Source organism: Pieris rapae, chromosome 17 (genome assembly GCF_905147795.1).
Source record: "Pieris rapae chromosome 17, ilPieRapa1.1, whole genome shotgun sequence".
In the NCBI taxonomy this organism is placed as follows: domain Eukaryota; kingdom Metazoa; phylum Arthropoda; class Insecta; order Lepidoptera; family Pieridae; genus Pieris; species Pieris rapae.
The window spans coordinates 8,935,776-8,951,802 of NC_059525.1; the positions used below are offsets into that span (position 1 = coordinate 8,935,776).

At 33.7% G+C, this 16,027-nt stretch overlaps 2 protein-coding genes and 3 non-coding genes across 5 annotated transcripts in view; 1 reads left to right on the plus strand and 4 right to left on the minus strand.

Annotated features, from left to right (window-relative positions):
- The window catches only part of LOC111002000 (guanylate cyclase 32E), an 84,964-nt gene extending 76,305 nt beyond the window's left edge, over nucleotides 1-8,659 (plus strand). Inside the window, exons 20-23 of the mRNA XM_045632025.1 lie at nucleotides 1,597-1,756; nucleotides 3,189-3,391; nucleotides 3,675-3,750; nucleotides 7,964-8,659. Coding sequence (XP_045487981.1) covers nucleotides 1,597-1,756; nucleotides 3,189-3,391; nucleotides 3,675-3,750; nucleotides 7,964-8,184 — 660 coding nt within the window. The 3' untranslated portion in view covers nucleotides 8,185-8,659. The remainder of the gene's footprint in view (nucleotides 1-1,596; nucleotides 1,757-3,188; nucleotides 3,392-3,674; nucleotides 3,751-7,963) is intronic.
- Nucleotides 6,768-6,880, minus strand: LOC123689942. Its single transcript, XR_006750799.1, has one exon. It is a non-coding gene; the product is annotated as a U5 spliceosomal RNA (small nuclear RNA).
- Nucleotides 8,660-12,445: 3,786 nt separating the features above from the next.
- Nucleotides 12,446-12,559, minus strand: LOC123689943. The gene has a single exon (XR_006750800.1). It is a non-coding gene; the product is annotated as a U5 spliceosomal RNA (small nuclear RNA).
- A 1,118-nt stretch (nucleotides 12,560-13,677) lies between these two features.
- Nucleotides 13,678-13,790, minus strand: LOC123689939. Its single transcript, XR_006750796.1, has one exon. It is a non-coding gene; the product is annotated as a U5 spliceosomal RNA (small nuclear RNA).
- A 1,047-nt stretch (nucleotides 13,791-14,837) lies between these two features.
- LOC111002004 lies at nucleotides 14,838-15,783 on the minus strand. The gene is made up of 3 exons (XM_022272093.2): nucleotides 15,630-15,783; nucleotides 15,397-15,558; nucleotides 14,838-15,091 (listed from the first exon to the last, which is right to left on the minus strand). The coding sequence occupies exons 1-3, from the start codon at nucleotides 15,633-15,635 to the stop codon at nucleotides 14,891-14,893; spliced, it is 369 nt and encodes a 122-aa protein (XP_022127785.2). The 5' UTR covers nucleotides 15,636-15,783; the 3' UTR covers nucleotides 14,838-14,890.
- Between the last annotated feature and the right edge of the window lie 244 nt (nucleotides 15,784-16,027).

Below are 16,027 nucleotides of genomic sequence, written 5' to 3' on the forward strand. Positions count from 1 at the left end.
CAGCATATAATTAGTCGGGAGGGCTATTTACTAGCGATTTCTCACGCATGATTCAGTTATACTAAGCAAGAATAATAATGACATTATTAATAAAGACATTAGTAATAATGACACACCGTATTGGACAAAAATGTCCCTCAGGTATATAAATTTGTATTCGTTATTATTATTATTATTTTACACTGAAAGTTTGAAACTTCCGTGCCATGTACAATCTACCAATTTTAATAATCGCTATTCGCTAGCATTTACACCAGCGTTAAAAAGGCCGGCAACGCACTAGCGAGCCTTCTGGGATTGGGAGTGTTCATGGGCGGCGGAATCACTTAACAGCAGGTTAGCTTCCTGCCCGTTTTGCCTCTGTTCTATAAAAAAACCTAGAGCTGAGCTAGTGCTAGTTGAGGAATCACTGAACAAGAAATTTTTATGCCAGCGATTTTTTTTGTTTGTACATTCTTCTTAAAGTTGAGAGACCGGGTGTCATTTCAAATAAGGTGACACCCAGTGCGCCCTCCCTCGCCACCCCTCCCCCCCACCTTTGCTACGCCACTGCATATCATACATTGGAATGGGATTAGAATAAATTAATTTCTTATAAGTTTTACAGTCCTGACAGCATTTATAAAATTTTCCTCGAATTTGTCTTGAAATTTCTTTTAAATCTAAGACATTTGTGTTGCCACATTTAAAATTTACAATGGTTTATTTCCTTCACGTTTCCTGACTCGCTTTTAGGAGTATTTTTTCAGGTGAAATTAATAAGACGTGTACAATGCGTAGTACATTGAAAGTGCATTAACTGAATTTATGCAGAATCCACGTAGTTGAATAAAATATGGGCTATGGCAATATAATATATAACAATAAATATACATTTGATGCGCACTCAGCAAATGTCTCAACACATTGAAATAGACATGTCATTTATTACTAACGAAATACATACAAAGACACAGATAAAATAATAATCATCCAAAAAGCAAAGATAACAAACCTAAATAAACAGTGTGAATATACAAATACATGGAGTGATCATATACTGGTACATGATCATCTATTGCTGCAGGTTTTTAGCTTTGTAATAATGATACATTTACAAAGAAGTTTCCCAACAACCAAGCAAACAAGTATTCATAGTGCGCAAGACGCGTAATGGGTGCTAACTATCTGAATTGAAAAGTATCCAAGTCAAATTTTAATGTCACATTTTCATTGTAATGTCTAACACATTTATTCGGACGATGACTATACTTTTTTTGAAAGAAAATAGGCTTACGCACGCCCGCGCCATAGATGTTGATCTTGACCTGGGGACTGTAGGGCTAGATCCACACTCAAATCCTTCTGCCCCTTCAGAGGGGTAACGAGACCCCACTAAGCCTTCACACACCCTTAAGATGGGACTCGCCAGGCATTCCCCAAGGGACGCAGTCTGTGTAACCTTACCCAAACCTACGTTTTGTTAACAATTTTGATAGAGGTCTCTCAATATCCGTAGCGCTATCGTAACATTAAAGCCTGTATCGTAATAGTTTCTGAAAATTATCTAATTGTCTCATTGCGCTTGCAAATTGCATTAAAGTCGTGTTTTTTAAGGTGGAGACAATCGGCGACGCATATATGGTGGTGGGAGGTCTACCAGATCATTGTTCGCGTCACGCAGCAGAGGTCGCTTCTTTGGCTCTTCACATGTTGGATGCAATACCGAACATTAAGATCAACGGGCTGCCTACAGCTAAACTGCGCATAAGAATTGGTATGTATGAACCACCGCGTCAAACTCAAGGGTACTACTGATGGCGTCTTCTAGTGGTGTACACAGCGACTGCCTAGAGAAGCAGAAGTTATACTTATGCTGGTTACCTTCAGCATAAGTATAACTTAATAATAGCTGGACATTAATTTAAGAAATATTTTTGTAGGTATAAATATATTTTACCAAAGCAATCGTGTAACAGGTAACTTTTTTCCACTAATAAACTTACTTTTACTGGTAGCAAAGTCAAAGTTTAGAACGGATGAGAAGACTTAACAATAATATTTAACTTAAACTGCATCGTTTTAGTAATACTATCTTGTACAATGACTTGAAATGGAATGATTAATATTTAATGATTAATTTCTGCCTTTATCTGCCTTAATACTTTTCGACAAATTGTATTAAGGTAGACAGGTGTTTGATAAGATCGTATATCTTTATTTAAAAAAAACAATTTAGATTCAACATAAACAAGAGGCTTGATAATTGTTGTAATAAATACTGTTCTAAAAGACGAAATTATACTCCAGATTACTTTTTATTAAGTATTCATGTAGGTTCATCAAGTATCCATGTTATGATTGTCATTGAAACAATAAGAAAGAAGAATATAAACACAAAATATGTCGTCGGATGTCGAGGAAACCGGGTTGCTTCAGACCCAAAGTTGACGACGTGTGTCAGGCTCAGGCACCATTAAACAGATACAGAAATCCCGACCTAAGGAAATATTATTGTACTGATTTATTAATTTTTTTTCACTAGAAAGATACTTCTAAATTTAGATTTATTGCCAGTTCCCAAATCGCCAAAACTTTCTTTACAAAATGCTCGCAACCACCTGCAACGATTACATCGCATGCTAAATCAATTAATTAGTATAATTAATAAATAAGGAAACCAAACGTTATATAATATGAGCATGCACTTCCATTACCAACAACCATTAAGCATAAAAAATAGACGAAAAAAAGCAGGTAGCGTAAAGAAGCTCAAGTCAAGAAGTATGAACGTCTTTATAATCATATCACACAATTTCGTCTTAAGTACATGCAGTAATGATACATATTTTAATTCTAAAGATTTTTCACGCTTATAAAATCTTTATAAATTTCATTTACATAAATCAATTAAAAACAGAACAAACAAAATGAAACACCAGTCAAATTCGTAACGCGGTTGAGCTTTCAGAATGCGCCTCTCATATCGCATTGCGAATCACGACCATCAATAGATTTTTCATTGTATGTAATTAACAAACGCTTATACGGAGAAGTAAGCATCGTTAGGAGGAAACTGGCATGCCATAGGCTTGACAATCGCGAGCACCTATCACCTACTTCCTTATTAAGGAAAAAAACAAGAAAAAGCCAAGGACCTCTTATTTTTAAAGGTATTTGAAGCAGCAAAAAGCTTTCTCATTCAACAGGTATACACAGTGGTCAGTGCGCAGCAGGTGTTGTCGGAACTAAAATGCCTAGATACTGCCTATTCGGGGACACAGTGAACACAGCTGCAAGATTAGAATCAACTGGGGAGCCGCAGAGGATCCATGTCAGTGATGCGACCTATCAGCTTTTGAAACAACATGGCGGATATAAGTTGAAAGAAAGAGGAGTGATTAATATTAAGGTAAGTTAGCTGACTCGGCGTTTCGTTTAAAATTAGAAAAAACACAGATTCTTACAAGAATTCCTAACAAGTTTCTAGTGGTTCTATACATGTAATAAGTTAGCTATTAATTAATCAAAATGTGGTACATTAATTTTTGACAGCTCAGTCACACAAGCCTAATTTGTCAAATATTAAAATTGATGGTCATCATGAAAATGTTCGGCTGTCAATCACAATCGATCATGAAACGCTAATATTATGCTAATTAATCTTCATATAAGATTCATCGTTTCGTTTTTAGGGGAAAGGTGATATTAGGACGTGGTGGCTGGAAGGTGAGGATCATGAGAGAAGGAATCAACCAGTCTATAAATATCGTAAGTAAATTTTTAACATTTTACGTAGCTAATAAATTAAATAAAATAGTCTGGATCGAAAGAAAAATAATAAATTCCAGATTTTTGAAAATGAAAAAAATACAGTCTATATCTAGGTGGATAATGAAAATAAGAATTCCTCATACAACATAGTATGTACTACGTAATTTAGAATGTTACTGCACTCTGGCCTCTGCACTAGTCAGAACTACTACTGAGTACTGATTTTAATCTTATAATATAATAAATGTAGATTTGATGATTTAAAATCTGTTAGATATTATAATTAATATCCTTATAAAGGGTATCAAACATTGAGTTTGTTGTATAATTAAATATTGGTGTTTTTTCAGGCTTATAGAAACTGCGTTTATAGTACCCAGTATCCCTACTAATATTATAAATGCGAAAGTAACTCTGTCTGTCTGTCTGTCTGTTACCTTTTCACGCCTAAACCGCTGAACCGATTTTGATGAATTTTGGTATAGAGATAGATGGAACCTTGGGAAAGGACATAGGGTACTTTTTATCCAGATCCCGATCCCGATCCCGGAATTATACGGGTGGAAACGCGGGGTGCAGTTATGTATCGCATAATTCAAATACTCCTAGCCAGCTTTTAGAATACTTTCTGCCTGACATGTCCATCAGGCCCATCGGCCTATACACTATGAATGTGTGAGTGTGACGATGCATGGTGTGGTGTGGCGGGTCTGGCGGGCGCGGGCGCGCTGCGCGGCGCGGCGGCAAAGACGTGCGGGGGACGCGGATGGCTCGGTGGGAGGAGTGTAGATCACAAAGTATGCTTACCCGAACGGGCAGACACGTGAGGGCAGACGTCGTTGGCGGACGCATGCGATATCTACAATTTTGAGCTGCAACGTATTCGCTTTCTTTACGTTTTCATTGGTGTTTAGGGTTTCTTGGATAAGCATTTTGTGTTATTTACTTAGTTGTTTTGGTTGTGATTATTAGTTTAGCATAAGTTAGTAGTAGGTAGAATTATAGTTAATAGGTAAAATAAATACTTTAATTCATTTTTTAGGATAGGTATAAAATTGTAGTAGATTAGTAGGCAGGTTTTTTTTAAGTTTTTTCACATTTAGTAAGTAGTTACGGTACCTAAGAAGGTCAGCATAGTTTTTATTGAGTATTAATAGGTAAGTAATGTTGTTTTGTGAATAAAATAGTTCCAGTAGTTTCGCATATAATTTTATCGATTCATTTTGTTTTTATTCCATGTGGATAGTATATTTTTTTTAACATTTAGTTTAGCAATTCGTTTTGTTTTTGTTTTATTTCATGTGTATAAGTACCTACCTTAAGTATAGTTTCGTACTCAGTACCTTTAACTAAATTTTTTTGTCAGCTAAAGAATTTTTTTTTGCATAAGTACTTACCTGTTTTTATTACTTTAGGTAGGTAACTGGTTAAGTAATATGCCTCGCAAGCGTAAATCTAATTAAGCGCGTAGCTCTAAAAGAGCTCGAACTGCGCAAGTAGCTAGATCCCAAGAATCTGAGGAGCAGACTCAGGCCCGGCAGATTTTAGATGCTGAGCGACACGCAACGCAAAGAGCTGCCGAGACCTATGAACAAACTCAGGCCCGGCAGATTTTAGATGCTGAGCGACACGCAACGCAAAGAGCTGCCGAGACCTATGAACAAACTCAGGCCCGGCAGATTTTAGATGCTGAGCGACACGCAACGCAAAGAGCTGCCGAGACCTATGAACAAACTCAGGCCCGGCAGATTTTAGATGCTGAGCGACACGCAACGCAAAGAGCTGCCGAGACCTATGAACAAACTTAGGCCCGGCAGATTTTAGATGCTGAGCGACACGCAACGCAAAGAGCTGCCGAGACCTATGAACAAACTCAGGCCCGGCAGATTTTAGATGCTGAGCGACACGCAACGCAAAGAGCTGCCGAGACCTATGAACAAACTCAGGCCCGGCAGATTTTAGATGCTGAGCGACACGCAACGCAAAGAGCAGCCGAGACCTATGAACAAACTCAGGCCCGGCAGATTTTAGATGCTGAGCGACACGCAACGCAAAGAGCTGCCGAAACCTATGAACAACTCAGGCCCGGCAGATTATAGATGCTGAGCGACACGCAACGCAAAGAGCTGCCGAGACCTATGAACAGACTCAGGCCCGGCAGATTTTAGATGCTGAGCGACACGCATCATTGATAGCTGCAGAGATGCCAGAAGAATCCCAAAGACGACGTGTATGTACAATGTATACATGGGGAGCATATATGAGCAAGTGACATCGTTCCCTGTAGAATTTCTTAACTCCTTAGAATTATCGGGGGTGCCTTCCCATAAGTTGAGGCTAAAAGTAGGTGTCCCGGTCCTGTTGATGCGAAATCTTGACGCACCAAGAATGTGTAATGGCACACGTCTACAAATTACACACCTGGGACGCAATATTGTGAGAGCAATAATTATGACAGGAACAGCAAAGGGCGATTTGCCATTCCAATTCAAAAGAGTACAATTTCCCCTGAAAGCAGCATTCGCTATGACGATAAACAAAGCTCAAGGACAGACACTCAAAGTAGCTGGTGTTCATTTAGAAAAAAACTGTTTCTCCCATGGGCAACTGTATGTGGCGTGCTCACGAGTATCGAGTCCACAAAACCTACATGTTTTGACCAAAGAAGGAAAAACAAAAAATGTCGTATACAAAAACGTATTAAACTAAGTTAAGTCAGGGATCAAGGTCAGGAAAAGTCTACCTATGTTAATCTCAATAATTCAATGTGCCGGCTTCATTAGAATCGTTTCATTATAGTTTCAGAGCCTATTCAGTCCAAACAAATTTACACGAAGTAGTAGTTCTACGCAGACGAAGTCGCGGGTAACAGCTAGTATATACATATATAAATATACTGGGTAAACATATTTGTAATAATGAAGTGAACTGTGTACATAATACAATATCAAATATGTATTATGTATTACATGAATAAATATGAATAGAATGATATTATTATGAAATAATTTATAAACCCTTATAAAGGGTATCAAAAATTGAGTTAGACTCATTTGAGTGTTCCCCTCCACGGAAATCTTTAGTAAAAGGCGAAAGATTTATACGTTTTGAAGGGAAACCAGAGTAACAAATTTAAGTCTAGGAAACATTATGTATGAATTAGCTGTTGACTTAATACCACGTTTTAAATACACAACAGCGCCATCTATTGACGTACTCTAATATCTTACCAACATGCCTGCTTCTAGGTTTGAGGTTCGATCTAGGGCCGAGCGATATTTTTTTAAGTAATATTTTCGTGTAGTAATAACAGCTCATGTGTCATTGTAGTATGAGAGTAATGGAACTTATCTGCCTCGGAAAACATTATCTCTTAGTAATTATTTATTTTATTTTATGAGATACTAGCAGACTCGGCCAAGCGTTGCTGTGGCTAAGGTTTTTGTTATATTACATAGTAGTAAATTAATCAAGGGAAACCGTAGGAGAACTTATGTGAAACGTTGGTACCACGACACGGACCTAAACTAAACTACCTTTAACTCAGCGCCATCTATTAGAATTGTATCAAATAATAAACAAATGTTAATGTTATCGTAATTTTAGTAAGGATGCCTATTTTTTTTGAAAATGAAATATAGCCTATGTCACTCAGGAATGATGTAGCTTTCCAACAGTGAAAGAATTTTTCAAATCTGCCAAGTAGTTTCGGAGCCTATTCAATTCATACAAACAAACAAACAAACAAAAAATCAAACCTTTCCTCTTTATAATATTAGTATAGATATCTATCTATTTTATTTTTATTTATAAGTCTACAACATGTATGTTATACGTACTATATTATATATACGTACTATATATTATACGTATACAACTATCTAATATGTATGCAATATATGTAAACATAAGTTTTTCAAAAAATAGGAATTAAAAAAAATACAATTAAAAACATAAACAAGATAAGACAAATACACAATAAAATAAAATTACCGATAATTTTGGTACTTAAAGCACAGAAAAAAAAAATCATCAGCAAAACAGCGAATTAGGTTCGAGAAAGGCACCCAACAATGCTTTTTCTAAAACTGATCTATCCTCAAACATATAAAAAGTATCGAACCTAAATTATTGAAAACCAATAGATAGTTATCTATATAGGTATAAACGATAATATTATATATATAATAGATAAGAGTATATTTTTCAGATCCTGGCGTATCACAAAGCCCATCGAGTGTGATATATGAGGACAGCCTATGGAACACCCGTCGTTCCACTGTCAACATCCGCGACCGGGCGCGATTATCATGCGGGGGCTCCCTCGGTCCCGGATCTGCCCTTTCGTCCCCCGGACGCCCCGCTTGCTCCTGCTTCGTGCCCCAAAAGGACCACCATTCAGCCCCAGCCGTGACATTTTGTGACGACTGACGCTAACAGCCCCGGCCCCTCGGATCTATGTGTTCTCGTATGTGGAGGGAACCTTTGTGTATCGACCAGCTCTAATTTAGATAGCTTTAACGCTACAGACAGGGTGAGTTCGTTTGACGATATCAATGAGAGGACTAGGAAACTTAATGCCATGAAACGTTTGTATTGTTTAGATGATTTTAATTAGTAGTCAAAATAATTTCAGTGTACACTCTTTATAACGAAACTCAAGGGACTGAGTATTTTTCTACGTAATAGAGATTGGTGTATAAAGAGTGTTCCCGTATGTGGATTTTAACGCAAACCAACCAAGTTGTGATCACTTCAACGTTACAAGTAGTTTATTGTTGTAAAGGATAACGTTATAAAGAGTTTACAAGGTTACGTTTATAGTGTATATATTCACCGTTTAACTGATCTATTTGTCAAATAGTGACTATGATAATAAGTGCGAAAGTACGCTCTTTTTAATGAATCTGTATCCACAAATTTGCACCAATTTCCATGCGATATTTTTTTTTAGTTTTTATACTGCAATTTGAATTTATATTTCAAATTTTGTTTATTGATAATAGTGGTTTTAAACCACAATTGCATTGGAATTTTCAAGGCTGTTTTTGTGTAGGAAATATGTATTCTGTAGGTAAGAAAATATATGTAGTTTCCAAACAGTATACATAATATTTAAAGGAAATGTGTGCTCAATATCTGCTATTAAATGTGATTATATGTAATAAATTACCTATTTACAAATTCAGTTCCACTCTTAGTAAAATATACATAGTAATATCTTAACTAATATCTGTTCCTATAATCAACGTACTTATTAAAACAATATAAAGTAAGACCATTATATAACTTCATTAGAGGATAAAACTCGTATCATTTGACATTTTCGATATAATCCTAATACGTTGCTATGGCAACCGTGTATGTAGGCATAAGTGAAACAATTATAGGAACAAGAAATAAATGTTTGATGTTTGTGATTTCAGGACAATGTCCTTAGCCTAGTCAGTCTGTCCGTCCGTCAGACACGGACCTAACTAATTAAATGTTATTATACATTGTACATTATACAATTTATACAGTATAATTATAGATATAAGGCGTAAATTAGATCATCATATTGATGGTACCAGTTTTGTATTTTTTGCTTTACTAAATACTGATCAATTCGATATAAGTATTCTAAAAGTTAAATAATATAAAATGCCAATGTTGGTATCATATGGATTTTTTTACCTCAAAAGCACAATTTTAAGCGTTGAATATTAGTGGCTTTATTATAATTCCACTATTAAAACAATACGCAAATAATATTTGGTAATATATTTTTTTTGATGCAGAAATTTTGCAAATTTACAAAATAGTCCAACTCCATGTGTTAGATCAATTACATTTGACTGTATTCGATTTATAAGTAGAATTAAGTGAAATGTCTACAACTGAATGTTTAAAATGTATGTTGTTTGTTATAATAAATAAATAAAACCTACGGTTGTTAATTTTATCCAACCTATTTTGTTTATAACCTCCTTGTGAAAAATTAAAAAAGTCAACCTATTTCTTAATAATACAATAATAATCAGAAATAACGTTTTCGTAATGAACCATCACACAGTAAGACATACAATTTACTATTTAGCGATTGACAGCTCGAACATGTCAACTTCCCAATTTTTTTTTATTGTTTACTCGGTTCTCAATACTCATTTCTATTATTAGTATATTCATATATTGGGTAAACATACCTAGTCTTGCCATAAATACTGAAACAAAGAAAAATATATTTTTTTCTATTGCAAATAACATTTATTACTTTTACAGTGTGTTACTTTAATACATAAATATATAGACCAGTGCCGAAGCCTTCAAAAATAGTAAAAAATTACAGTAGGATGAAACCCATTAGAAATGCAGGGGAATATGATCAAAATGAAAGGAAAAATAAATTACGGTCGATCCGAGTTCGGGAAGTGGGAGGGGGGTGACTTTTAAGGGGGAAAAATTGTTTATCTTGATTTCCGGCGAAACTACCAGTCCTATGGAAAAAAGTTAAATGGCAAAGTTGTAGGTCATAAAAAGATCTACAACTTTGGTATTTACAATTTTTTCACATAACCTCAAAATTTAGGTGAAAAATTCAAAAAACCAAGTTTTTGGTTTTTTACTTATATCTTTTTTAAAAAGTTTTTTTTTCTACGAAATTTGGTGAAAACTTACCTTATTATGTCCCAAATATACTGTAATTTATTTGATTAAAAATATTTATTTTTTCGCCTCATTTTAACTTAATATCAAAAAAGCAGCCTAATTTTCAATCGAAAATTCTGACGTCAAAATTTCAGCTTTTTTCAAAAAGTTTGGGAGCTTTTTGTTCGTTGAAATATCTACTTTCTGATGGTGTAAAAAAAATATACATTACTATAGGAAATATTATTAGAAAATGCAAAAAATTGAAAAAACCTCAAATTCGAAAATTTTCTTTTAATTATGTACAATTTTGAGGTATTTATTAAAATTTACACTTTAATTACTCAAAAAACGTAAGATTTCATGCTTCATTGATAAACGAAAAAATTGCAAATTAAAATATACTTCTATAATTAACAAACAAATAAGTTAATAAAGTTAATATTTAATAAGACTTCCACAATATTTTGAAAAAGTTGTAGAATCTTCTGTAAATAATATTTGTAGATGCCTATTTATTGCTGTTTTAAGATAATTTATATACCTGAGTGACCTTCGGTGAACTTTGCCATTTAAGTTTTTTCCATAGGACTGGTAGTTTCGCCGGAAATCAAGATAAACAATTTTTCCCCCTTAAAAGTCACCCCCCTCCCACTTCCCGAACTCGGATCGACCGTAATTTCTTTTTCCTTTCATTTTGATCATATTCCCCTGCATTTCTAATGGGTTTCATCCTACTGTAATTTTTTTTGGTTTCAAAAATTATCGACACTGGTCTAATAAAACAATTTATAATATAAAAAGCTTATTTGAAGTGGTCTCCATTAGCAGCGATACAGTCCTTAAAACGTTGAGGCCAGTTATCGATAGAAGCACGCACTCTTTCCATGGGAAAATTCTTCACTGCCAATCCCACGGATTGTTTTAGGGCCTCCAAATTATTATGCCGTTTAGAGCAAGCTGTACACTCTAAAACTGACCATAAATCATAATCTAGCGGATTAAGATCGGGAGTAGACGACGGCCAGTCTTCAGCTCTGATGAAGTGCGAAGCGTTAATTTCCAACCAAGACTACGTAGACCAAGCTTTATGACCCCGTGCCGAGTCTTGCTGGAAGGACCATTCTTTGTTATTGAAAACGGTATTATTAAGGGGCTTCACTACCTTCTCAAGGATGGTATCTTGATACACTTGTGCCGAAGTTTTGCTACCTTTTTACAAAAGTATGGCTCAGTCACTCCTTCATAGCTAATACCCCACTAAACCATCACTGAAGTCGGATAGTGCCCACGTTGCACTCTGTCGACTAATTGGGAAGCTTCCTTAGAGCTTTGGGAATAAATACGGTGATTTTGTTTGTTAAAATGTTGCTCGATTGTTAAAAATTTTCTCATCCGGAAACAAAATTTTTCTGTGACCTACCTTTTCGTACCGGTTCAGAATTTTTTTCGATTTTATCACCCTAATCTTTTTAAAATTATTAGTTAAGAAATTACCAGTACGTCTCTTATAGGCTACAAGTCTAAGTCATCTTTTAAAATACGCAACATGGTTCTAGGTGCTATCTTCATCTCCCGATATAAAATCTTGTGCTTTCCGACAGGATTTCTTTGAATTTTTTCCCTTACTGCTTTGACCATCTTTTTCATACGAACACTACGTGGACGGCCAGATATTTTTCTGTCACAAACAGAAGAGGTCTCAATGTACCTATTAATAGCCCGGTACACAAATATTTTACTAATACCAAGCGTATGGAGAGTTTTAAAAATTGCATTTGGCTTGTTACCTACTTTGTGTAATGCAATCACATCGATTCGGTTCTCTTCATTACCCCACTGCATTTTATTATTACAAAATTTTATACAAGGTATTGGCGCCAAAATGAGAAAACTCAATGAACAATCATATAAAAATGACAGATTCCAAATTCAAACGTAATATTTTGATTATTTTTAATTGTATCAGTATTTATGGCCAGACTAAGTATATATTATAAGGAGTAAACTGTGTACATTTTACTTAATGCAGTAAACACAATAAGTATTATAAGTGATAATTTATTAACCCTTGAAAAGGGTATCAAAAATTGAGTTAGACTCATTTGAGTGTTCCCCTCCACGGAAATCTTTAGTAAAAGGCGAAAGATTTATACGTTTTGAAGGGAAACCAGAGTAACAAATTATAATCTAAGAAACGTTATGTGTGAATTAGCTGTTGACTTAATACCACGTTTTAAATACACGACAGCGCCATCTATTGACGGAGTCTAATATCTAACTAAAATCCGTGCTTCTAGGTTTGAGGTTTGATCCAGGGCCGGGCGCTTTTAATTAAATATTTTTTTCGCTGTATTGATGACATTTTTCGTTTCTTTTCGATTTTGAACTTTGCAAAATTTACAAAATAGTCTAACTCCATGTGTTAGCTCAATTACATTTGACTGTATTCGATTTATAAGTAGAATTAAGTGAAATGTCTACAACTGAATGTTTAAAATGTATGTTGTTTGTTATATTAAATAAATAAAACCTACGGTCGTTACTTTTATCCAACCTATTTTGTCTATAACCTCCTTGTGTAAAAATTAAAAAAGTCAACCTATTTCTTAATAATACAATAAGAATCAGAAATAACGTTTTCGTAATGAACCATCACTCAGTAATATACATATATACTACTTAGCGCTTAGCTCGTACCTATCAACTTCCCAATTATTTATTTATTGTTTACTTTGTGCTCATGGCTTGATTATATATGAGCATTAGCTTGATTGTTAAATTTTGATTCATAAAAAATAATATTTTACAGAAAAGAATGTGTGTACTTATGTACACGCGTTAGATGTTATACTTCTTTGGCGTATGGAAAAAATGTAATTAAAATGCAGCAGTGATTAACGATAAATATTAAAATTAATAGAAAAGATTTTATTTAAATAAATTAATTATTAGTAAATCACTGTCGAATATGAAATTGATTTAGAATCACCAAAATAATATTTTATTATATTTTATTTTTAAAGTTGACTATCGTATCTTGGAAGCGATTATCATAATGTATACTTAAGAAAGACATAAAAAACTGGGAAAAACTGTCCTACACTCAGAACTCTGCAGACTGCAACCACCTTCAGCATACGAAATAATATGGCATATACATATACGTTCCTTGTAATTTGTAAATAGTGTATAACTGGATTTGATAATTCATAATAACATTTATGTAATACTATGAACAGTGTACATACTACATACAGCACAATATTTATCATCTAAATTGAAAAACGATTTACAAACCCTTGTAAAGGGTATCAAAAATTGAGTTAGACTCATTTGAGTGTTCCCCTCCACGGAAATCTTTAGTAAAAGGCGAAAGATTTATACGTTTTGAAGGGCAACCAGAGTAACAAGTTAAAGTCTAGGAAACGTTATGTATGAATTAGCTAGTGACTTAATACCACGTTTTAAATACACAACAACGTCATTTATTGACGGAGTACATGTTAGGTTCCAAGTTCTAACTGCCTCTGACCTCTATAGTCTGTACATTATATAAACAATTTATACAGTATAAGTATAGGTGTGAAACTGAAATTCGAGTAGCAACTGACGGCAATTTATTATTTACCTGTTTTTTATGTTTTCCTAATTACTTAATACTGACTTTATCAAATATTAAATATGTATGTTTAAAAAATTAAACTTCATAAAATGCCAATTTTGGTTAGCCATTTGTGTTTTTTTAACTGAAAAGCTTATTCCATTGATATGACCATTGAATATTAGTGATTTCATCATGAAATAAGAAAATCATTGCACAAACCAATAGTTTTAATTTTCTATAGTGCTGAAAATTTAAGTACCAAATTTACAAAAAACTAGAACTCCATATGTGTCAAAGATCAATTAAATTTGACTGTATTCAATTTATAAATAGAATAAGGAGAAATGTTTAAATAATATGTTGATTATCATAATTAATTAATAAAACCTATGGTTTCTATTAAGTATATCCAGTCAACACATTATGTTTAGATCCTCCTAGCTAGCTATATGAAAATAGGTTTTAATTACAATAAACAGTACTAGTAATAACATTATCATAAGCCATCATTACCCAGTAAGAAATACAATGTAGATTTTACCAGCTCAAAGGTGTTAACTTTCCAATGAAAATTTAATACAAATATTGAAATGTTAAGTACATACTTAGTTTTTGTACAAAAATCTATAATTTTTTATTTGGATAACTATTAGATGAACAAATTGTTTACTTACTTACATTACTACTATTTCCTAGATTGTTTAACTTGAAGTCACATTGTCTTTAGAGCTCATTATGAAGTACTCTTTTACAATATTTCTTTTAAAATAATTTATCATTAGTCTTGTCTTATTGACATGCCTGCCAACATGTACCTATTTTCTTATGCACAACAGTTATGAAAACTTCAGCAAAGAAATATAATTTTAATATCTATCATAACTAAAACTATGTACAATCACATTATTTCTTAAGACCTCTTAAACGTAGCTCCAACTCCAAATAGGCTCTCATTGATGGATCATCCACCATTTTTACAATTCTTTCTGCAATATCTGGTCCAGCATGTTCCATTTTTTTAGAAAGTGCTTCAGCCCATACTATGAATACACAATTAGCACAACCAGATTGACAACAGGCTGTTGGCGGTTCATCTAGAGAAGCCTGTAATGTAAATATTTAACTTAGACATATTAGAAAGTAACTTCTTCTTACAGGCCAGACACAGTTTGACTTCTCTGTACCCACGAACTCAAAAAAATCTGTTTTAAAGATCTTAAGGATGTATACACTACTCTCTAGAATGAATTTGCTTTAGTTTTCTTAAAATAATATTAAATTTTTGTGAGTTTACAAAAGATATACGAGAAAATGACTAGTAATATAATTTTAGTTGTTCATTTACACTCATTAAGTACATATTTAGATAACTATTTATACATGAATACTATTTACATGCGTGAACTCACATTGGCTTTTATTCTTTCGATTTCTCGCTCCTTCTCTGCATCTTGCTCATTAGAGGTTGTGCAATATCGACAATTTTTCTGACATAGCGGCAATCGGCGACGGAGAATTACATTATGTTTGCAGACAGTATTAAGTATGCTATTAATTATATATTTACTTTTCTGGAAATCAGAAATATTTAATTAGATCCCACAAAGTATTATTTAATTCATGTAGTTTGATTGATACTCACAAGCATAATTTTAAGAGCATTTTTAACAAGTTCTACGTAAAAAAAAACAAACAATTAATCAAGTAATTTACAATTATTATTTAATTTTATGTACCCAAAAATTTTAACAGCTGTTCATTGTTATTAAGTCTATGACCATTGACCTATGTTATTAATTTCATCATTAATGACGTTTAACATCTAACATTTAATGATTGACGTGTGCAGTTTTTGATATATAGATTATATTATGTACCACAACACCCACAGCAATCAGAGTTCATTCACCAGTCTGTAATCTGTATTCTTTTTTTAAATAATTTTATGGCCTGGTAACGAGACCTTTAAGCCAAGTCTTATTTTTGGTCACTAATTCACATGTTATTATAATATATTATAACGTTCCACTTGTTTGTAAT

What these genes read in the sequence shown, in the direction of transcription:
- LOC111002004 (XM_022272093.2), bottom strand. An exon ending in TCGAAAGAATAAAAGCCAAT is followed by an intron (nt 15,092 to 15,396) that starts GTGAGTTCACGC and finishes TTTACATTACAG; the next exon opens with GCTTCTCTAGATGAACCGCC.